Genomic DNA, 24,374 nt, shown 5'->3' on the forward strand with positions numbered 1-24,374 from the left:
GTGATGCGCAAGACTGTAGCATCCCTGAGCGGGGAAAACCAGGCAAGAGACAATGGGTTCCTAAGAACCTTTGGCTAACCCTGACGGAAAGCAGTTCCATCTAGGAAAGCCAACGGTGCCAAATATCCTACAGAGCACTGAGGGCGAGCAAGCAGGAAAATAGCGACATCCCGATGCACAGTCAGCTGGCTCTAAGGGAGCCACACTCTGTCCTCAATGCACAGGGATTAGGACAAGCGTCCTCTTTAGGATTATAGACCGATTATGAGGGATTCGTTAGATATCTGTGAGCCGAACCCCAGCCTTTCATCATCATAATGTTTGCCTAACTCCGATTGACATTAACGGGAGTTAAACATTGCTGTGCATCGAGGGTGAGTGGGCAATCGCAAGCGATGGCGGTCCGGAAGGTGCTCAGTTCTGTTACAATTCCCCAAGATGGGGCAATCATATACGCCCACGAAAAGGATCGCCCACGAAAAGGATCGCAATCCAAGAGGAGCCCCTGCAGCTAAGGGTCCCCCGCTTCCGACACCAGTTGGGTCTCAGAGGAAGGTGCAGCTCCTTGAGGCTCCCTTCGAATGCCTGGCCAGGATTTCTGCATTACACCCACGGTCTTTTTTTGTCCTGTTTGTCTATTTAGTTGTTACTATAATCCATGCTGGTGAAATGATACCATAAAAATGTGATGCTACTTTTTGAACACTGAAATGAATGTTCACCGTATTTGCAGCTACTGAGTAAAATTAGGACAGCGATAAAAGGTTAGACAATGACATTTAATGTTACTCCATTAATAGATTTTATCACTTTTTTTTATCCTACCACAACAATGTGTATTTTCATATACATTATATTTAATAAAATGTATTGATATGGAATTAGGAAAGCATGGGTTTAGTACTATTTACATATTTTAATTGAAACAATTTTCTTAACAACATTGAAAAATAGAAACTTAAAGTTCTCTTAATCGTGTTTTCAGCCAGTTAGTGGTAAACAAATGCATGCCTAGGAAGTTAAACTCCCTCTAAAACGTGGTCAGTTGAAAGTTTCTAACTAAAGTGTGTATCTCTGTTTTGTTTCAAAAAATACATAAGTATGTCTGTCATTTCTGATACAAAATTCTACACTATCTTCAATAAATAAATAATAAAGCGATTCTGAAAAGTATGAAATGTAAACTTTGTCGTCCCTCCAACATACATATTTTTTTTTTTTCCCATTGCTTGAAACATTACAGTGGTCTTGTAGGAAATTATAGTACACAGACACTTCCCAGCACAGTTTACACTTATTACCATACTGTATCTACCTATCCGTTATGAATATATCCTAATTTCCTAATGGAAATCAATAAGACTTGTAGTGCTAGAGAACACCGCCTATACAGGAAAGGTGGAAACCAGTACTGAAAGGACATGCAAGGAACACCAAAACCTAACAACAGGCTCCACAAGAACGTTCACATGCTAATGAAACAGGCTGACACCTCCCATTCGGAAATAAAGTCCTTACAAAAATACCAGTGTATGCATGATAGGTCATGAACAAAGAGGAATTTTACTCTTAGGGGCCTATTCTCTCTCGGGTCCAGACTCGGCAAAGCACTTACGCGTGTTCTCAAGGGAAACAAGACGTATGTGCACACTTAGAGCTGGGTGCTTTGCCAAACGGGGAAAGTTTGCTGGATGTGGGGCCGCACGTGTGTATTCGTAGAGTGAAATGGATACATAAGCCCTGGCATTCCCCCAGATGACAAGGCTTTTACTTTGGGGTTACCCACTCTGCACCATCACAAGCATCCAGTACCGCTGCCACCGAACCTGCCATCACCCCGGCTTGCCACGAACACCTTCGTGAGCTACAGTGTGCCGCTGCCCTGAATTCCGTAACACCATGTCAAACACAGTTAGGCACGGCACCGTTTAATACCCAGTCACCACTGATTGCTTTGCAAACTAGATTCTGTGGGGTAGAAATTAGCTTCCTGAGCTAGAGTCGTGATTTTTTTTTTTTCTCCCCCGCTGCGGGTGACAGATCATCCATCTGCAGTCACACGATCGAGCAGCAGTAGTAAAGTAGCATCAAAGTGGTATAGCACAACCTTCAGCAGGGCGCTGCGTTTAATCCTTCGCTTACTGTTCGAACACTTACAGTCCTATAGAAAGCCGCAACTTCCCAAGGTACCGAGTGGGTGGAATCTTCTGGCGTGCAATTCATCTCTGTGCAGAAGGCCCGTACATAATTTATTTTCAGGGGCAACATGAGTCATGAAGTGGTATGTTAATAGAATCTTCTCTGTTTATAGATATAGACTATTTATTTTCTAAGTCTTTTCAGTACCGTCATGAAGATCTTCAAAGATCTTCTTACTGCGTAACTGCTCCTTCCATTCACGTTACACTTACACACAACTTTGCTGAGCAATAGGCACAGAATTCCTTAAGGGGGAAAACCCTGCAGAAAGCCTCCAAAACGTACCAACATTGCCTTCTTCATGTAAATTAAAGACTAGGGTAACTGGAGCAAGCGCAGCAACCTATGCGGTTTGCCAGCCTTTCAGACTGGAGCACAAGGAACAACTAGGTTATTTCATAAACCCAGGAAACTAACCTCAAGTTCCACATAGAGAAATCGACGGAGATCTCCTCACTAAATTGGGATTCATTTTTCAGTGAGAATTATCAAGGCACAAAGATGCTCCTGTTTGCTTTGATAACCCTCTTACGTGTGAAGGGCAAGCAGTAGTTTCATATCACACCAATAAGGATTTTGCTTCTGCAGACACCTATTGCAGTGAACTCAGACTGAAATAAAGCATCGGTCCCTTTCCTTCTAAGGCTCATCGAACAATTGCAGGTCTAGTCGGACGACTATCTCTCCTGTTGGGACTTCATGCAGAAGGAGACACTTTGTAACTGGTCCCTTTGACCCCTGATCCTTCTTAATGTCTGCCACACGGATCTCTGTTCTGCCCAAAAAGTCTGAAATGCAAAAAGACAGCATGCTCAGAAATGACACGACTGTTTTACGTTGCAATAAGATGCTAATTTGCAGAAGGACCTAAGCTTCCATCTGCACACAACAAAAGAAGAAAACAAGTCTTCGGTCCAACTATATTTTTGGAGTTGAAGAAGGCCAAAGGCTGCTGATCTGCATAGAAGAGGATTTTAGCTGGATCATATTAGACAGCAGCAGCATTAAAAATAAATGGCCCCATAAGCAGAAAAATCCACTATGTAATTCACAGCTGCCTTGCTTCAGTAGCTTATTTATTTTATGATATTTTAGAAAAAAGGCCAAAGGCCGCTGCACAGTTCACAGTGAGCGTGAAGCCCTCTGGAGATGATAGAGCCAAGGAGCGCATCACACCAGCGACAAGGTCAATGGGCCAGCTGGTGCTGGCCACATGAATGACAGCCCTATCCGAATATTTCCTGAGAGATCATGACTCCAAAATACACTCTTCAATGCTCCGTACGTTTATCCCAGGTTATTAAATAAGAATGGGCTAGGAATCCTGGGTTCATTTCTGTCGCTGTTATTGCATATTACAGGAACTTAAAGAGACATTTCTCTTCCTCCCGCATTAATCTATCCATTTTCAAACAGCATCCAGAGTTTTTTAAAGACTTAGCAGAATTGCAAACCACACTTTAGTTGTTGTCAAGTTGCACAAGAAAGGAAACCCCCCCAAAAAACAGAGACAGGTTGATTCTTTTTGCATGACTCCGCTGGGGAGCAATGGTGAGTTAGGGGCTCCTGATATGCAAAGGGGTTCAATATCGGGGTTGGATATTTTGGTTACAGGCCCCTTCCAACCCAAACCATTCTCTATGATTTACCTCATCAGGCATATACCTCTTCAAAACGGGAGATTTGAAAATACCCTTGGAAGGGCGGCAGCCCCCTACGTACCATCTGGGGAGAACTGGTCCCTCTCGAACACCGTAATGCAGAGCACGTCCTGCTCGAGGTCTTTGATAAAGAACTGGCAGTTGGAGTTCCACTTCGGGTTGAGGGTGTCCTGTATCGTCTTGGTAATGTGGCACTGAGAGCCCATCGTCACCTCACAGTACGGATTACTCTTTCCTGGGAAGACGGAAATGAAAAAAAAAAAGAGAAATGGTGTTTTTAGGTGTGTGATCTTCTTCCTAAATGTCCTTTTACTCCTACAGCCAATGGATGGGGGAAAGACTGTGGCCTCGCTGCCATTACAATGAACAGGGACGCAGTTGTTCAAGGCGCTGAGCACCTTCCACTCTTCATTTCAGGACTTTGTGGCTTATGATCTCTTATGATATGGCTTAGGTGGTGGAAACTAAGTTTGTCTGAAAGAAATGCTTAAGTGCAGTGCTGACTGCTACCGAACTGCACAAAATGACTTTGGCATATTTTAAGCTCTTTAAAATGGCTTCATTGAACAAAACCATGTTTTGGACAGAACCTCCTTCAAAGTTGTCTGACGAATAGGAATGTCTTCTTCATAGAGCACATTATGGAAAACGCAAGGCACTTACCATGGGACCTGCAAGGTTTTAGTTCAATGCCTTCAACAATATTCACCATCAACCTCCCAATGCCTGTTGCTCTTTGCGAGCGAACTGTGGTGAAACAGAAGAGGAGAGAGAAAAGTCATTAACGTGTTTTCCTGCCCACAGACTTTTCCACAAAATATGAGACCCCTGCATCCCATGCTGTACCTAAGTAGGCTTTTTCTCTCTTCTTCTTTTCGGTCTCTATGTAAAGTTCTGAAGCAGCTTTGATCTTCTGAACCCAGGCAGTCCTTCAGAAGGAAACGGAAAAAAATGTTGCAAAATACCATTTCCATTTTTGCTCCCTGGAGCACAGCGGACAAAAGTAAATCCGGCCCTCCTTCCCAACCAAGGCCCTGGCCCCATCACAGGCTCTGCTACACTGAAGCTGTGTGCCTGGGAGAGATCCTACGGGAATTTATAGCACCTGCAGAAACTTAACCATCCCAAGCTAGCAGATCCCACCACACAAAGAAAACTCAAGAGAATGACAAGCAGGAGGGACTTGGTGAGAAACCAAAAGGTATAGATAACAGGTTTGCTTTCACCAAGCTTTTTGCTTTATTGTAATAAACTAACTTCTTATAGCAGAAGATACAAGACAGCTATGTCTTGATCCTAGAGGTTTCCTACCAAAATCCTTCTAAGCCTCAGGACACATGAAGCATAACTCAGGAAATACACTGATGATGAATGACCGTGGTTCCCTACAGGCCCTTCTGGGAAATCATTTCATATTTAAGAGACCGAGTGGAAAGACTGACAGAGAAAAAGTATAGAAGAAGGGGTCCCATGGGACCGCAAGGGCTTAGAAGAATTGCTGTGACATACGAGGGAACCTGAGACCTGAGTCAAGGCAAAATGAGAGAATCTAGAAGTGGTGGATCCATTTCTGATCCTGAAATGAAGAGCTGCTGCTCTACAGGGCATTGCAGCCACTTACACAGATTTGGGTCTGAACACTCACCTGCATTCTGCACAGAAAGCTGTTTAAGAAAACACCTAAGGACAATTCTGCCTCCCAGCTCAGCCCTAAATGGTGAACAGCAGCTTCAGAAGTATACCAAGCCTTTGATCCACACAGGTCTTTTAAGATTAAATAGGCAAATTAATCACTTGTTGATGCTAATGTTGCTCTTAGTTAAAAGCAAGTGAATGATGAAAACCTGGAGGTATCTCACCTAAAATGCTGCGTTTATTTAGTAAGCAATTCTAGCATAAAAGAAAGTCAAAGGCTGTATCCCGTATAAGTAAAGGCATTTGACTAGAGCGCCCAGATTTGGACAGCAGTTCCCATGAGTTCTCTCTATGATGCCTGGAGAGAGGCAGGCACCTCCAGAGGGCGTTCAATATGTGAAGATCCTTCCACTGTCTCCAACCGCCTCCTTCCACTGACAGTTCAGCGTAGGGCGCCTAAGCATCTCACTGAAGTTCCTTGAGCTGGGTAGGATGAATGCGGTGCAGAGTTTAGATGTTTCTGACTTATCCCTGTGAGTGCTCTGACACAGAACAGGTAATTATCACTACAGTCTGATTTGCGCAACAGATCCTAAGTTGAAAAGGCCGTGTCAATTTTCGTCACCAAGGGTCTAACCACGATGCTCATGCATTCTGTGGCATGGAGGGACAGACAACATCCCAAAGGACAAAGGGAATCCATAAAAGTATGATCTTTTGCAAGAAAAACTACGTGTATAAATAATAATGAATAACACTGTCAGGCAGGCAGGGAGCAAAGACGTTTTACACATTTTTCTGCATCAGAATTTTTAGGGGCCATACATTTGCAAACTGGCATAATGCCACGTCTATCCTATGGTTGTGGTTTTTTCTGTACTTTCAGGTTTCATTTTTTAACAGAAGTTATCTTTCAAGACCTTGCATTTGTGCAAAGAAACCTCTTCCATGTGAGTGAGTGTAATGCTGTCTCTGTAAGCTTGCCAGAGACAAAAATCACCAGCTGAGGTTTTGGGGTTGCCATTCTTTTGACTGTTTCAGTCTGAACTGAACCAGGTTAAAACTAACTGGGTTTTGTTTGGTAGGCTTTTGCTTCAAGTTGTAATTCTGACCTGTTTCTCAATCTCATTCAACATACGGCCATACAAATGCTTGCACTGGCTGGCACAAACAAATGGACGTTAAGAGAAGAAGGTAGGATTGCATCTTTTGCCTACCTTATTCTAACGTAAAATGTTGTGAAATATGGCCTGTACATCAGCCCTCCTAGGCATTTCACTGTTGGTCTTACTGGAATTCAGGAAACATCTTTCGTTTTCCCTTCTTTTCATATATTGACTATCACGATAATCTCGAGCAGAAGGCATTCTCCAGTCACGTAAGATAAACTGCTCGGAGACTGCTATACATGTGTACATCAAATACATTCACACCCGACTTTCCAAATTCAGTACTAACGCAGCCTGCGCAGGTACTTACCTTTCATTAATGCTCTCAGCCCGGAGTGTATAGACTCTGTCAATGTGGGAGATGTGGAAGATGGGCTCATCTCCAGAAGGGTCTGTGGGTAATTTTACTAGTACCTCATTTAGAAAAATGGGCTGTAAAACATTAGGCAAAGCTAGAGTTCTACCGCACAGTATCTGAATAGACGCATTCAACACAGAGCAATTTACAACAGATTTCTTTTGCGCCTCCATATCTTTCCCCTTCTGCCTGCCTCCCATCTATCTTCAGATATGTCATTTTTGGAATTTTCTTATTGTCAAAGATGTAGGTGCCTCCAGAGTCTGGGAACACTTCTCTTGAAGTAAGCAAGCAGTCCCATGAAGCGCAGCAATCTCTGCTTTCCCACAAAGAGCAGCAAACGCTGCTCTCCCCATCACTCCCCGAGACATGTGATCTCTGTTGGAGAGGCAGTTTTAGCAAAACTTCAAAAGCACCTCTTCTTATCTCACTAAGGCAAACAACCTGCTTTCTCACCATCAGTCCCTGGAGTCCCCAGCATATGCCAAAGCTTTCAAACCTCTTCTATATAAAGGCTATTGCCTGCGCGTCCAGTATGGGAGCTGCTGCCTGCTATACGCACTGTTAGCAGCTCAGTTATATCTTAGTCACCATTAGTTCATCTTAGTCACCACTTAGTTATCCGAGTCACCATTTAAGAGTGGTACTTACAGTTTTGTACATTTTGTATTGCAGATTAGACTTGGGGCTGAAGACTTTGTCTGTGCCAGAAGAGCCAAGAGGTTTTATGATCTGAGTGAGGAGGAGGAAATCGTTGAAGAGAAAGCCGTACAGTTCCTTGTTACTCTTGGCTTTATAGAGTTTCCCACTGTGCAGAAACTTGCGTGGTCCCAAGCAGTTTGTAACAGAATTAAATACGAGTTGCTGCGAAAAGTAGAAGAAGAACAACAACGCACTGTATAAAGTAAAACAATCGAGGTTCCCCTGAAAGAGATCAAATATAGTTTTGAGTCCTGACATTGGTTTTAATTTGTGTCACAGGGATGACGAGCAATGTCTCTGTCTTGTGCATGATAAGCAGTGCAAGTTACAGAAATGCTACATGAAAATTAACTTTAAGGCAGCCCATCAGTTGCAGGGGGCATGGCCTGGACAGGCAGAGAAAAGTCAAAAGCATTTGTGCCTCCTTTTGAGTTTCTCTGCCACGCGCATGCATCTCTGTGAGTGGAACGGAGCTGATGATGACTTGTCCTGGATTATAGAACCATAGCATCGCCTAGGTTGGAAGGGACCTTTCAGACCATCTAGTCCAACCATTAACCCGACACTGACAAAACCCATCACTAACCATAACTCTAAGCACTATGTCTACCCGTCTTTTAAATACCTCCAGGGATGGTTATGCAAATGGTCTCTCCAAATGCTGAGCTTTCTTAACAAGGCCTGGATTTCTGAATTGTGTTTGGAACTGGCAGAATTTAAGACTCATCCGGAGGTTGTTACCAGATGAGTAGCAGCTTGCCCGTTCCTAAAGTGTCATTTTCAGGTTTATTTTCGCTTGGTGTTCTTGCCCTCCTAGTTGGCCAGGTAGCTTGATCTGGAGTAGCTCCTTTTACAGATCAGAAACTTCTCGGTCAGAAAAGGGGAAGGCCGGACCACTCCTTGCCACTGATTCAAGGCTGCTGCTAGTGGCATCACCATGTCAGCAAGCAGCCAGTTGGTCTTTCAGGTAATATTTTTGGCATTCTAGAGCCAGGCATCATGTACAGAAGATAAATGCAGCCATCTTCCTTCAGGGAGTATTTATAAGACAGCTGAATGTGACTTTGACCCTTCTGAAATTGTCATACCTGTCTTTCCAAAACAATTAGATTTCATAAGATGAAACACAATGTTTTCCGGTTTATAATCCAATCAGTGCTTCTTTTTTTTTTTTTTAAATTTTCTAGAACAGAACTCTTAATGCATATTTTGAAAACCAAGTTGTGATCTGTCTGCCTCTATTATTTTTACCAATAATAGGGAGGCCAGCAAAATATCCTCCATCCTTTTGCAGGATATACTGACACAATTATTTTCTTTATAGTTTCAGTAGAGAAGATTAGCATGTTACCTTAAAAAATAGTATGCAATGGTAGGTAGTGATTCTCTCTGTAAAGTCTTGAGAGAGGCTTGATCAGTGTTCTTGAGTTTCCAAAATGCATACAAAGTTTTATCACAAAAAAAAAAAAAAATCTGTGATGAAAGCACTCCAGGATGGTCAGGTATAGCTTCAGGACGAGATACAGCAGTACAATAACCGCTGTATTATAAAGAGCTATGAAACCGGAAAGTTGTGGTTGAAAATTGCGGCACTGAACCTGGCACTGGTCCAGCAGCAGGCAACAAAAGCAGCATTTATCATATAGAAGGCAATAACACCAGCAGCAAAAAAAGGATTACGTGCAGGAGTGAAAAGGAGCCAAAGAAAGATGAAAACAAAGGACTGAAGATTATATGACTTGATTAATTACACCATTTGTCCCCTGATGCAGTGCCGTAAGTGAGCCATGGTTTCTTCCCGACCGGTGAAGAAGCATACCCACATTTGCATTACTCTAGACAGAACATTTTTTTTACCTCCGACAGGCCTTCACACTGAACATGAGCCTGGATCCACTCCAGCCTATCTGAATTTTCCTTCTCCCGCACACCTTCATTTACTTGAGAACATAATTCTTCTGCTTTCTCAAGAGCATGCTTCAAGTGACTGTGGTCTGGGTGGTTTTCAGGAGTGTTTTCTATTATCTACAGATAAATAAAATACATTAGCCTTTTCTGTTATCTGCAGTTAAAATGTATTTATAGTACACTTCTCTTTTATTTCTTTACTTTCATCAGAGCCAGCCAGTACGTTTCAAATTTCTTTTCCACCTTGACAAACATGAAAAATAGGAAACAAACTCACAGTCTGTTTCCGAGTAGCTGAAGTGAATGCCCGCCTGCAGAGCCTTTACATCAGTACGCTGCTCACTCTCCTGACATAACTATGCAAATTCCAGCCACATGCGGAAATACACCCACGACTGTTTAAGGACTCTCTTAAATGCCAACATCCAATTTATAGTTCTTCCCTGCGAAAGTCTTGGGCCAAGTTCAATAACATTATTCAGGATGGTAAGCGTTAGGCAACAAATGAAAGTTAGGAAAGGGTTGTAAGTCATCCGTCAACGTAAGCTGCGCAGTAAGGTAACTTGAAACAATTTGGCGTTCAGGCTCGCACACTGAATGTCATTTACGAGACTATGGAGGAGGGAACGGCACTGTGGAAAATGGCAAAGATGAGCGTAAGATTGACTCGTTACTCCTGTTATCTGAATTTTAAAGTTTTCATTCAGCATTTACTCCCGTCCGGTTCTTTGTGTGCAAGTTTCACCTCTGTTTCTAGTGGAAATCCAGAGTCATTTTGCTGAAGCCAAATGAGTTACTACCACATCTGCTCTAGTGTGATCAAATATAAAAGCATACCCCATGTTCCCTCGCACATCAGATACCTAACAATGATAAAGCTGGAGACAAATAAGGAAACTTCCCTGTAACTAAGCTATAAGCAAAGCAGCATCAAAAACATCATCTTGCAAAAGAACGTACATTTTTAATTATTAGTGGGTATCTTGTTACCCGTTGCATAGGCTTTAGTAGAAAACTTGATAGTGGCATTCCTTTACAGCGAGGATCCATTGCTAACCTCTGAAACATTAGAGAGGTAAAATGGTGTTAGTCAGTTTGTTTAAAACCCTGCAAAATGAGCTCCTCCAAGAAAAAAAAAAAAAAGGTAAGGCAACAAATGAACACCAGGCCTCAGCTGAATCTGTTCTTAGATCACAAGCGATATCAGTGCAGTAGAATTTCCTGTATTTTTTACAAGATATTCTTCACTGCCTTTCCCGTACAAGAGAAGGGCCTCTTCTTACTGTCCCAGCATTTTACAGCAAAACGATTATTAAACAAAGTCTTTTATGGCTCTGTAGTCGTTTGAAAAAGTATATTATTTAAACGAAAACATGTACTCCTTCAATGAGTCTGAAGATTCTTCATTCTAGCCCAACACAGAGCACTATTTGAGGCTATGTTTTGCAAATAAGCAAAATGATGAGCTAAATTTACGGTGTCCAAAATTCAGGGTGATTGCTTCTTTTCTTACTTTAACAAACTCCTTGAACTCGGGGACTTCATCTGTCTTCTGCTGGATGAGCGCTGCCCCATTGAGCTGGCAGCTGCAGAACCGAATGTAAGGCTGCATGTGTGGCAGCTGAGCCGTCAGTATGTCTCCGATCATCTTCACTGGCATCTTCTCTCCAGACATCTTCTTACGCACACGCAAAGCCCTAAACATGGAAAGGTCACGTGTGTTTTATAAGCAGACCGCTATAGAATGACTCCTCATTGATGAAATAAATGGTTTGATTCTTATTCGTTATTGAAATAGAGACACCCCTGAATATTAAATAGATCAGCCACAAGATTTATTGCATATTCTAAGAATACAGTAATCAAGATTGCACCCTCAGCCAATAACATTTTTCCCTCTTGTGGTAACCAAACTGTTATTTGACATTAACTTAACGCAATGCCAGATCAGATATAATATAAAAAGGAATGTAATTTCCTTTTCTATTAGTTTAGAGAGTAACAGACATGCTCGTGAATGAGGGATAAAAACCTTACCACTACTTTAAGGTTAAAGCCACTTCTAGTTTTAGCCTGGTTTCCTAAGGAAAGGATATCTATTGTCACTGAGTTGCCTGCATTTGTTCTATCACTATCATAACTTTTCAACTTGTGGGGCATTTTCAAACACATTTTATAAAAAAGGAGATATCTCAAAGTTACAGACTCGATGATCTTAAGGGTCTTTTCCAACCTAAATGGTTATAAAATTCCCGTAAGTTCAATGAAAATTAACAGCTCAGTAGGGAAAAAAGCAAGTTTATTAGTCCTCTTGCTTATGAAGATACAGGTTTAACTCAATCCTTACTCAGTTTCTCTGGCAATGACCAGAGGAGCAGCCTGCATGCACGTGCCTCCAAATGAGCCACAGCATTTACTGCGTCTCGCTGAAGCAGTAGGGACGGGTGAGAAGGATGCAAGTGGGAAGACTGCATCCATCAGAGGCCACAGAGAATGACAGGAGAAATAAAGGTACTTGCACGGCGTGGAGTTTCATGGCAGACAGCTGGAGACTTTGGAAGGAAGGGTGCAGGGTACACTGGACACAAATCCCTAGGAAACCAGGCTTTGTTGGCTCCACTTCTCACTAAACAACTCATTCGGGTGCTATAAGCCTACAATAACTGAAGGAACGCATCAGCTAACTCAGAATAAGGGAGGCAGAGGTTGCCATGCCTTGTTTTGCATTCACGGATAATAGGACCGGAACTGGGTATGGGCTGTGACAGAGGAAGTAAAGGTCTACGATGGGACTGCAGGTAGCCTTGACAGGCGCTACTCTTCAAGAGAGGTTGATCTTGCCTTCTGGAGCACACGTACACCAAGAGCAAAGTAAGCGCAAACACTTACTCAGCAAAGAACTGATGGATTTTTCTCCACAACAACAATAAGTCATAGCACACACTGTTAATATTTTGCTTTTTCCAACAAGTGAAAAAGCATGGCCCTTTTGGTTACTGCTTGCTTAAGCGGCAAATATTTTCATGCAGCTAAAAGGAGAAGCAGGGGGAGAGGCCCACGATTTTGTTATTGCTAAGTATGGGGGAAAAAAACTTACTTCAGTAGTTTTATATTGCACATAATCAGCTCCTTCCAATTAACAAAAATCATAGCAACTTCTTTTTCTGTTAGCAGCTCAGATTCCATTAGTGGTTTCTGGAAGATCTACAGATTCAGAAAATTAAGCAATTTAGAAAGTATATGGTAAATATACTTACTTATTACATCAGTCTTAGTTAAGACTGATGTTGCTCATTTCCTTAGTCTGGAGGTGAGAAAACTTCACATCAGAGTAGCACTTGACACTCAGCGGAACAGACTTCAAACACGCGCTGTGCCCTAGAGATCCACAGTGTTCCCTGATAATAGGTTTGTCAGCAGCGTATGGCTTTAAGAGAGAATACTCTAAATTTGTGTTGGTGGTATTGATTATGACCTGGATAATGTGTTTAAAACTTAGGAATTTTAGTCAGGGGTATCCTGCAAAACATCCCAGGATCACTTTGATAATACAACTTAAAGTACATTTTACGTTGGACTCTTGTATGGAAGTCCTGATTTATGTTATAGTGTCTCAGGTTTGCATATCTTGACCTCTTTTTCAAAAAAGGGCCTTCCCTCTCTGTCAAAAGAATTGTCTAAGTCAGTTGCCTGTACTAATTCCCTTTTTTTCCACATAAGAGATGCACCTTATAACATTTAAAGAAAATCACAGAAAGTGATAACTGAGTGCCACTGTGAATGTGGAAACTGGCACATAAAGTGCTTCAAGCTTTAAGATCTTATACACGAGAAATAAATATTCAAAATCAGGGCAAAAAGGGTTCACTAGAATGATACTTTAAACATCAGCGTTTTGGTGACAGCAACACAAGGGCTTAACATTAGTTGCACCCACACCCATACATGCATGCATATATCTATAGATATAGATATATAGATGAAAATTTTATAGAGATCATCCCTAGGAAACCAAACACCGCAGTGACACAAAGTGAGTTTGCACACTGAAATTATTGATTTACTTCAAAAAAAAAAGAGTGATTAAAACCTGCTCCTAAAGCTGCTGTGCCATCTTACCTCTGTGACCAACTGCAGATCATTCACATAGTTCTCTTCTGTGACAATGAGCTCATGGATGTAGCCCTGCCTTTTTCTTTCCGTAGGTGTCAACATATCCAGAAGATGCAAGTCGGCACACCCTGGAAAACATAAAAGGATCCTGGATTTTACTTACAGTCATTTGCAAATTGATTCAGACTTGTAGCAGTTCAAATAACACTTAATGAACGGTAACTACTGCCTGTTTGGTTCGCTTAATCATTATTCACGTGTAATGGCACAACGTTATCAACGCTCCATCTCTTAGTGACTCAAAACATTGTATTTAACACACTAAAAAAAAAAATCAATCATCAAGGCCGTTACTAAGTGATGACTTTTCTCTGGTGGACAAGCTTAAAAGTCCCCCTCACCACTACCTGCTCTTTTCCAACCTCACTCCGAAGTTCACCGTGCCCTGGAGTTGTGTCATTCAACCGGAGCCACACTGTAAAACAAATTCCCAAAGGGACGGCTCTTAATAAAAAAGGGGGCAAAGACTTCATGTGGTATTACTGCCAAAGAAAATGTAGAGATATTGTAAAAGGGAACAGAATTAGGAGAGAGTGCTACAGTGACCTTTAGGGTCTGATGGGCACTTTGGAATTTCAGCTTATTTATACTCCAAATTCCAGGTCAGCCTTTATCCTTCTAGTCAAAGTAGGCATCCTAATCAAGAAGGTCCTGCAGAGCTTATTTACCTCTTTGCACTTCAATTAAAATTTGCTTCCAAATTTTGAAGGACGTGAGCCAGAACACATGAAGGTTAGTGGAGATCGCTCCACAGGTTTCTCTGATTTATAGGCCAAGCCAAAGGGCTTTATTATTGTTCTCCTTTATTTTCAAATGCATGGGGAAAGTTTGTAACTAAGAACTCATCTTCCATCAGTTTTGTCCTTTAATTTTTGCAAACCATCTCCCTTGTGTTTATCCTATGTAGATGCTAGAGCTTTTGTCTAAATTCTAGAATCTCAAATTTTATTTTCTATTCAGAATTAGAACAGAACGTTTCATTACAATTTTTTCTGGAAGCCAATACTTTTCAGCTGAGGTTAATTAAATTCTGAGACTGTCAACAGAATGTTTTCTTCCAGTTTCACTTTTAACGCTACTTTTCTTACTTTTCTGCGTAACATAAAATGCATTTCAAAAAGCAAAGGTAAGGTGTTTTCAAACAGGTTGAAAACATTTTGCTTTAAAAATGCATCATTTACAACTATTTCTACACAATCAAATTTCTTCAGTTTAATTCTTTCCCCTACACCCCAGTTAAATATGGGCAAATTCTCTATTGAAATCGCCCCATTGAAACAAACCTTCCCTATGGAAAAAGTTCTGACAGAAAAATATTCAAGGGGATCTTCACTTCATGGAGTTTCAAATGGTCAAGGCTTTTTTTTTACGTTGTTCACCAGCATCGACAATGAGACCAACCTACTGAGATCTGACAGGGATGAGTTTTGATCATTTATTTGCATACGCTTTCAAAAAGTGAACCACTACTGCTCCTAATCACATCACTCTCCGGCCCACTCCATCAGTTCTTTGCATATAAAGTTAATACTTAGATAGTATTTACTGGATTTTTAGCTTCCTGAATGTAACTCAGGAGCTGATTCTGCACTGTGCCACTAGCAAGGTCCATGTGTATCACCATTAAATTTTTCATGGACTATGTATCTTCAACTACTGCTTCAACCACTCCATGTTCCTGAAAAGGTAATCATAGATTTGACTCAAAAAAAAAAAGAAAAGTAGATACAGACAGTCAAGGTAGTTTTCTTTGTGATTAAGAAGCTGAAAACAGATCCGATTGGAAGGATAAGGATATTGATAATGCTCCTTTGAGATACAGCACATTGCAGTCCTTTAGAATAAGTAGTCAAAACTTTGCTTGAAATACAAAGTAGGTTTTGAAAAATAGCAATTTTTGTGCCAAAATAACCAAAGCACTAGGCACACTTCAAAAGCCAAAAGTTCAATTTCTGTTTAATAAATGGCTGCTTCAGAGCATTTTCTTAGTTATCATGTAAATCAGAGGTACAATAAACAGAATTAGTTCTCCGCATGCACTGTCAGCTTCATTAAAAGCGAACAAAGTGTTTAATTATTTTTCCCCAGAGACTGGGGAAGTTTGCTGTTCAAAGATGCCGATGACCTTGGTTTGAAGTGTGGTTTCCAACCACCAGCCTTTTAGAGGAAGCATTTAACATTTTGAATCGTAATATATTTTAGCGGCTAGCTTGACAGCCAGCCAACTGGGAAGTCAGTGGGCTACTCTGAACTTCAACAAAGGCTCTGCTTTTGAACACCAAATACTTGGGAAAATAGCCTGCTTGAATCTGGGCAGAACATGCAGGAGACATTTTTCTGATAAGGGATTTTCTTCATGAGGTGCACAAGCACTAAGATTTTGCTTGCCTTTGTATTAAAAACACCAAAGAAGAACCGGGTTCCTTTCCAAGGGGAAATGTCAGGCCACAGGGCTCTAGCTAGTTTTTCATGGACGCCAAAGGACTGTGCAAAGTACTTTTATGAACATCCAAATTCCACTTGCACCTGTAATAATACTATTCATGAATCCAACCCACTAAAAGAGACTCCTGCTAGGGCTGGAAAGTGCCCTTGATATCAGACATTTGCACTGACAGATGGGAAAGCTCTGCTGTGGGTAAAGTATGGCACCATACCTCAGCGTAGAACTGGTTAACGTTTCTAACTTAAAGCACACAGATAGTCCCTCATGCATACAGCCATTCAGGTTCTCAAAATCAGACACTGGGATTTGTCTTCAGTTATGGAGTGCCCCATTCTTTCATATTTTCTCTCCTGTTCTGAGAAAGCACAGTGTTGGATCCCATCTGGAAGGCGCCCAATTTGCATCCTGAGCTACAAGCAATCTATTAAATTCAGAAAAGAAGGAGGAAATTACACTAGCTAACTTGGTATGTTCACAGTACTGTGAATATGCAAATTTCTGCCCTTTAATTGAATAACCAGTACGAATTTTGCATTCGCACACGCTCACCAGACTGGTTACTCTGTCTGGACTTACAGAACCAACATAGAAAATGCTGTAACTAGAAGTCCGTGCTTTGACCTTCTACCACCATAGAACCTGTCGGACTAAGGGATGCTAGAAAGGCAAAAAATAATTTCAAATATCAGTCTAAAAAGTAAACTTCTTGTTCCTTTTCCTTACAAAGTCAGCCCTGAATATATGGGTCTTACAAGCTAAGCACTAAGCTTGAAAGCAATGCGCAAGAGATGCTGCTTTTTTAGAAGGGTGGTTTTGCTGTGGAACTCACTGATCTACGTACATGGGCACAACTTCTGATTTCTTCTAATTCGGGGAGACTTTCTAAACAAGTTAACTGCCAGATTTCACTGTAAACCTCACACTGGCCCAGTCCGTAATGACAAGATCACAGTAGACAGGAATCTGTTCTACCATAGGGAACCAGAAGCAGTAAAAAATTATGTCACGGTTTTCCTCCAAAACCTTAAGCGGGGAGAAAGAGCGCTCCTGGCACCATGATAGCATTCCTTCACTCAGATTACAGCATTTCGCCATTCCGTCTTCTTATCAACTAGCTTCAGACGCAACCACCAACTTCCCGTAAGTATCTTGTGGGACGGACCCTCCACTGAGAGACTGTCTCCAGCTTTTGCTGAGGACAGCACAGAGTCTGGTGACCAAACAGATCCCTCCATCTCAAGCTTCTGTGATGCCAAATCCCGTTTCACAGCTATTTTCAACAGTTCCAGCATGTTTATAATTTCTCAACAGGTCTACTTGAGTTTATTGGTAGTTTTCCTTTGGGATGGATGGAAGCAGGCTCTAGCAACAAGTCCGAAAAAGTCTCATTTGCAAAATATTAAGCATTACTTTGTTTTTGCCAAGACCAGACAGCACCAACACATGTGCCTCCTCCTCCTGTTCACACCAGTCAGCTATTGTCGGGTAGAGGGATTGCCACTGCCAATCCACACAGGCCAAGCAATAGACTCAAGAACGTTTTGTAACCATTTCAATTTTCCTTTTTTTTTTTTTTTTTTTTTAATTCTAGAACATGCCCGAGTGCTAAAGGCAAGTTTTGTAGTCCTCAACAACATACGCTTGTGATACACTACCAGCATCTTCATTTTGCAATAGCAAAATCTTTCTGCAGTGTTTTTGGTTAGTACCTTAGTTTCTATGAAAAAAAAAATGTTTTAGTATTCAATCAAGGGAAGGAGGCAAAGAAGAAAGGCGAGACAGTTGGGAAGGAAACCTACTAAATCCTTTCAGAAAAAAACAGAACATGTTTACCACTCCCTTTCCAGGATCCACTCGGAGAGAATAAAATCCTACATGCGAGGGCATGGATGCATATAAAAGTATAAATAGGCGGAGTTAACTGATTCCTGGACTGGTTTATCTCACATCAGGTAACGTGAAATCTCATCTCTGAATTATGACCCGGGACCTATCTTGAGCCCCTGGCCACTTACTGTACAGTAAAGGCAAATGAGCCAAGAGCATCAGCCACAGATCCAAGCCGAACTGCACACTCCAATTTTACATTGTCTTCCACAAAAATAAAGATGCTGTATAGGTATTTCACCTGGAGTCAGAAATGTGGTAACTAAATGTAGTGTTCCAAAAGTTAAAATACAATATTTTATTATTTTTTTTTCACTTCCTTAGGCAGACCTCCAGCCATTGTCTTTCCCGGCTTCAGGTCTTCCCCCCAAAAAAAAGAACTGCAGTGAAGGAACCAAACCAGATTTATTTGAACACTCATTTGGATCCAGAATAACTCCAACATATGAAACAATTCAGCAGAGAAAACTGCACTCGACAACATCAGCGTGTCGGAGAAAACATGAATCCGGTTTCAGCCATCCAGGCCAGGGCACGGAAAACCTTTATCCGTGATGCTGATTGGAGCCCAGTTCAGACCAGCACTCTGCCAGCGCTGGCACCAGTTCACAGCCCTATACTGGTGGGTATCAAGCGGAGCCGGCAGCATCAGGTCAGCAGGCTGTGAGTACAAACTGGCACCTGGACAGACCAAACGCAGAAGCTGGGAACTGCACAGCGTGTAGGCACAGAGCTTTCTTCTTGCTGCCAGGGCCAGCTGCTGCCGAGCGCTTGGGCTCAAAAAGGTAGGTAGGGCACAAAGAAACAAATGAGAGGCTTTGCTAGAAAACAAAGCCAAAGCCTGTGATCGAGGAGCACCATAAGGCCACAGGGAATTTAACACTTTCTAAAAGCTTTACGCCCACTTGCTGTTGCACAGGTACCTCCAGTATAAACATCTTTCCGCCTATAGACACCAACTGCTACCTTTCCCATTAAACGCTTAAATAAAATTATTCCACAAGATTGAACTTGCTCTAAAATCTGACTTCTTATTCCGTGCCGCTCCACAGGATTAAAAAAAGTTACAGAAGAAGAGTTACAGGTTTGATTAAAATTACTTGCTGCCTCTATGCAGACATTGCAATCTGAATTTTTGTGCTGTGCAGCAGCACAACTTGGCTACGGGGTGCTTCTCCAGGTTTGTTTTTTTTAAAGAAGTTTCCAAATTAAGATGTATGGCAAGGGGAAGGGAACAAAATAGCTACAAAACTTGATGTAACAAGTTACAGAAATCTGTTGTGTATATCAGAATTATGTTTCCACATACTATTAATGTTACTAGGCTATGTCAGATAGTTAAGATAACTCTCACAATTTCTCCTCGCATGAACGATCGCTCAAAATGAATCCTTATTCATGGTAAAGTACTCCTTTGCAGGCTATCAAAACAAGTACAAAAGCCCATAAAGTCTACAAGCAGGAAATGAAGTCTTTGTGAAAATAATTTACGTTTTTAACTGCATCGAGGACAACCTTCCGAAACCATTCTTTCAGGGTTTGAAATCAAAAGGTCACCTTAGCGCTATTTAGCTAAGCACCAGCTTGTTATCTAGATGTCGGTGTGCATACGCTTAGCTTGCAATTCAACTGATTAAGTAATATTTGAGCTGTATTGTCCCTAGACTTACTGTAGTTGTCTAAAAAAAAGTTAAAAATAAGCCATTTATTGTAATCACAGAGAATTGCTTATGAGGAGACAATTAACGAGAAGTTAAATAGCTGGAGTCAATAATCACAAAGAATTAAAAGAACTGCTTTAAAACCAGAGAACAAAACCAGAACACGCAGTTATTTTGCTGCCTCACGGGAAGGTTATGGTAATGGGCCATTTTAAAATGTGGTCAGTGAGCTCACAGGGACTGAAAGACGCCACTGAAGCTCTGAAAGAATCGAGATTTAAATAAAACTGATTCTGAATACAAAGCAAAGCATTCTTGATAAACCCGCATCTTAGACTCCAAATTGTCTTGGACAGATTTAAAGCATCGGAACTGATATTAACAAATACCCTGAATAAACGCTTGCAGAAATTCCTCCTCAGCAGCTGAATACAGAGGAAGGACAGGAAAGACACTGAGGTGCTGGAGCGAGTCCAGAGAAGGGCAACAAAGCTGGTGAGGGGTCTGGAGAACAAGCCTTATGAGGAGCAGCTGAGGGAGCTGGGGTTGTTTAGCCTGGAGAAAAGGAGGCTGAGAGGAGACCTTATCGCTCTCTACAGCTACCTGAAAGGAAGAGAGGTGGGGGTCGGTCTCTTCTCCCACGTAACAAGAGACAGGACAAGAAGAAATAGCCTCAAGTCGTGCCAGGGAAGGTTTAGATTAGATATTATGAAAAATTTTCACACTGAAAGGGTTACCAAGCATTGGAACAGGCTGCCCAGGGAACTGGTAGAATCGCCATCCCTGGAGGTATTTAAAAGACGAGTAGATGTGGTGCTGAGGGATTCGGTTTAGTGACAGGTTTTGTCAGAGTTAGGTTGATGGTTGGACTCGATGATCTGAAAGGTCCCTTCCAACCTAGACAACTCTATGATTCTATGAAATTCATCTCAAGGTAAACAGAAAAACTGTGAACAAAAAAACCCACCACCACTTGGAGTAGTCTCTCAATCCAGTCTCCTCTACATCCCTCAAGTGACAGCTCATTTTCCTGAGCTCCTGTGCAAAGGGAAAAGGTACTTCACAAATGAAAATTAATACAAAGAATGGGTTCAATTGACTAGGCAGCAGTGAGACTGCTCTTTTCTTTATGTTGACTTAAAATACAAATAAAATTGAAAATCATCTGAATGGTTTCTTGGTTTTGTTTATGAAAATCTTGTTTCAGCCTTGACTGGGACTAGTGCTCATTGGCTTTGCAGCCACAAATTCAAAGACTGCAGAAACAAGCGTGGACACATTTCCATCACAGGAGGCAAGCGTTCTTTTGGAACTAGGTTTGCGTGCTGCAGTCCGGATCTGCAGCTCTGGGAGAGGACCGTGTGCTTTAGGAGGTTAAAGATCTTCTCAGATGAACCAGGAAGGAGGAGAGAGGGTCAAAACTGGATTGAGACTGGAACGCTATTTTTTTGATGGAAATAGTCCATTTTCTTTATTAAAGAATTGCTTTCATACTCCCTTTCTCATATTTGTGTGTGTGTATATGTGTGTGTATATATATATACACACACACACACAAGCAAAAAGCAATCCAGACAGGTAAGGAATAATACGTGCAATATCTTGTTTCCTGCTATTCAAGGGAAATAACTGATTATGAGGAAGATTAAACACTACCATGCCAAGCTATAGTAGTACACTTAAGAACTTTAATAATTGAGTAAATAAACATTATAGGTATTTCAACAATGTATGTCAATATAAGCCACAACGGTTTGAATATCTTCGTCTAGGACATTTTAAATGTGTTTTGAGGTTCTTGTGGGTTAACTATTCTGAACAGTAATAGAGTGATTGACAAAGCTGTTGCTCTATTGAGTAATACACAGTACTCTTCTGTCTGAGGAATCCTAGCACAACATGTGTACGTGCGTGTGTGTGTACATGCACGTCTGTGTGTCTGTCTGTGTGTCTGTCTACCGAAGGACAATTTCAGGCTTTTCTTTTCACTTCAGCGGGAAAACTGACGCCAAGAACTTTTAGAGCACTGTGATTTTGAAAATCTTTTATGAACCATCACTCTCAGCAGTTTTAAGAAGCATGTTAGGAAACATGTAGCCTGCAGATAATTATAATAGCTTTATTTTTCTTCTCACTTGAATTAATGAAAAAAAGAGCAGCATCTGAATCCCCTATATCCAAAGTATCGCCAATATTTCAATATGTAGAGAAAGTATGTTTCTGGCCTGAAAAAACAAAATGTCCCTTAGGGCAAACGCCTTTAGTCAAGTTATAAATCTTTCAACACAACAGCTCATTATGGGAAAATAGAGATACCCTTTCATTAAAATAACATTTTAATGCACAAAATATTGAAAGAATGGAGTAAAATCTGGCTACATCATTCTCAGTAAGCAAAACAATGAGTACTGAAAATTACAAGTATTATGTTCTGTTCAATTTCTGTCATACCAGGCAGCATATTTTTCAGCAAGTGGCTATGGTGGGGAAGAAAACTAGTTTGTTTTTTTTTTTATGGCACAGAGGTAAATGATAGATTTGTGCATGTTAAATACTATCCTAAAAAGAAAGATAATCTGTGCAATTGTGCATGTTTTAAGACTAGAGCTTCTGGCATAAAACACAGAGCCTAAGTCAATGTAAACCCATAGTAAAACAACAAAGTATTCTTAATTCACCTACCAGTATAGTGTCAAAAAATATCAACTGGTTTGTAACACGTAGAAAGCACTGAATAAAGAAAGGTGCAAAAGGTTGCAGATAATCACGATCAATCTCAGTAATTATATTGAAATAATATTCAAAGAAACAAGACAAGTGTCATTCTGAAATTAAACAGGTAGGCTTTCAGGCTATTCCGGTGGCAAATTCATTACATGCACTAATGCCACTTGGTGAATTCTGTGTGTACACAGCAACAAGACAACAAACACATTTTAGTCTATCTTTTATATGAAGAATTTAATTATCTATACATGTAACTAATTTTAAAGGCTGTATTACAGTTGTTAAAGCTGCAGGTTTTTATATATTTATATAATTTACATTCATATTGATGAAATACTGAAGTGCAATTGAATAAGGAGCTTCACTTGTTCTTTGCACTGCACGACGGGTCGGAAGGAGGGAGATGGGGTAGGATTAGAAACGCTACAACACTGCCTGCATGAAATTTAGAAATAAATGAAATACATAAACCAGAACATAACTAAATGGTAAAGTAATTAGTAGAATGGCTATATTGTGCTTGAGGCATTGGGAAGAGAGGGATTCTGCACTGACAGCACCAGGCATTTCATCAAGATCTTGTAACTAATGCTGGAAAGACAAACATGGCTTAGCTACAGCACATCTACTACATAAACTTGACTGTAAGCTCCGTTTAATATTAATTTGTATAAATTCCACAGTCTATTTTAAAAAAATGTAAACATTGGAAATTAATTGCAGGGAGATATTTCTATACATTCTTTCTTGTCAGGAAAATTACTTGTTCAAAATGCGTTGTTCCATAGTCATAAGAAAGTAAAAATGAGAAATCAAACTTCATGTAACCAAGATGAAAAATCAAGAAGTTAATTCTCAAATCCCACATGAATGTAGCATTCTATTGATCTCTGATAAGAAAATGCAAAAAAAAAGAAACATCTGAGACAAACACAAAACAGGGTGTTTTCTAATGGTATGCAGCTAAAAGTAATGTGCAAAATAAAATTAACATAACTGGGATAACAACATTATGCAAGGTTAATATCTCTTGCACTGGAAGGAAGTTAATTTCTTCTCTCCACAATGTATTACACACTCAACAAGGAACACCTGATACATACAGTACAATAACTACAACAAAATACCTTATCTGTAATAGGGCACATTTAAAGTTCCTTAAACTGATTTAACTCCTTCTGTTCTTTTGTAATTAAAAAAAAAAAGGGAAAAAAAAAGAAGACATATTGACAACACTGGACAAGTGAACAATAAAAAAGAAAGATACATAAAGTCTCAAATTTATGGACATTTGGAACAATTTTAATAGCACATGCAGCATTCCTTGATAGTGGGTCTTTTTGCACAAACAAAATTGCAATGAAGGAATTTAATTTATACTTTTCCTTTAAAAGGCTAAAATACATATTTAAAAATAATTTTAAAACTACTGAAAGCACCTGTGCAAAGGTGGAAAAATTAGTTTGGTAACTATGAAAGCCACAAAAGGACCCACTATCCTCTGATTTTTTTGTGTTTTTTTTTTTTGTTTCATTTTAATTTTGCGTCTATATCTGTAGGTAATTAACTCAAACATTGCGATTACATGCAACTAATGTAAAATGAGGTAAACTGCTCTGCAGTGTGTTCTTCTACTCAGAAGGCAGTAGATGATCATGCTGGAAGCCACATGATCAAGGCTGCATCTCCCATCATCCCTCTGGGCAGTGATATGGGATAGTGGGTCTCTTTGAGGACTTTCAAGCCTGAGTGGGGGATGGACAACATATGATTCCTAGAAAAAGGAGGAAAACAACACATAAGCAAAACAAAACAATGAGCAAATTCAAGCTAGGAAAATGAGTCAGG

The 24,374-nt window shown here is 40.6% G+C and overlaps 1 protein-coding gene across 8 annotated transcripts in view; it reads right to left on the reverse strand.

Moving 5' to 3' along the window:
• Positions 1 to 760: 760 nt before the first annotated feature.
• Positions 761 to 24,374, reverse strand: part of ITSN1 (intersectin 1) — a 139,719-nt gene continuing 116,105 nt past the window's right edge. For 5 of the 8 annotated variants that reach the window (XM_063346125.1, XM_063346101.1, XM_063346083.1 and 2 more), the window contains 11 exons: positions 13,752 to 13,873; positions 12,730 to 12,836; positions 11,146 to 11,329; positions 10,593 to 10,691; positions 9,582 to 9,749; positions 7,674 to 7,946; positions 6,975 to 7,096; positions 4,707 to 4,789; positions 4,524 to 4,607; positions 3,922 to 4,095; positions 761 to 2,987 (listed from right to left, as the gene is read on the reverse strand). In XM_063346125.1, the coding sequence (XP_063202195.1) occupies positions 2,839 to 2,987; positions 3,922 to 4,095; positions 4,524 to 4,607; positions 4,707 to 4,789; positions 6,975 to 7,096; positions 7,674 to 7,946; positions 9,582 to 9,749; positions 10,593 to 10,691; positions 11,146 to 11,329; positions 12,730 to 12,836; positions 13,752 to 13,873 (1,565 nt within the window). In that variant the 3' untranslated portion in view covers positions 761 to 2,838. Of the gene's footprint in view, positions 2,988 to 3,921; positions 4,096 to 4,523; positions 4,608 to 4,706; positions 4,790 to 6,974; positions 7,097 to 7,673; positions 7,947 to 9,581; positions 9,750 to 10,592; positions 10,692 to 11,145; positions 11,330 to 12,729; positions 12,837 to 13,751; positions 13,874 to 21,467; positions 24,301 to 24,374 lie in introns of those variants that run through there. The other 3 variants (XM_063346119.1, XM_063346110.1, XM_063346144.1) reach the window with 2 other exon arrangements.

The sequence above is a fragment of the Chroicocephalus ridibundus genome, chromosome 1 (assembly GCF_963924245.1).
Source record: "Chroicocephalus ridibundus chromosome 1, bChrRid1.1, whole genome shotgun sequence".
NCBI lineage: Eukaryota > Metazoa > Chordata > Aves > Charadriiformes > Laridae > Chroicocephalus > Chroicocephalus ridibundus.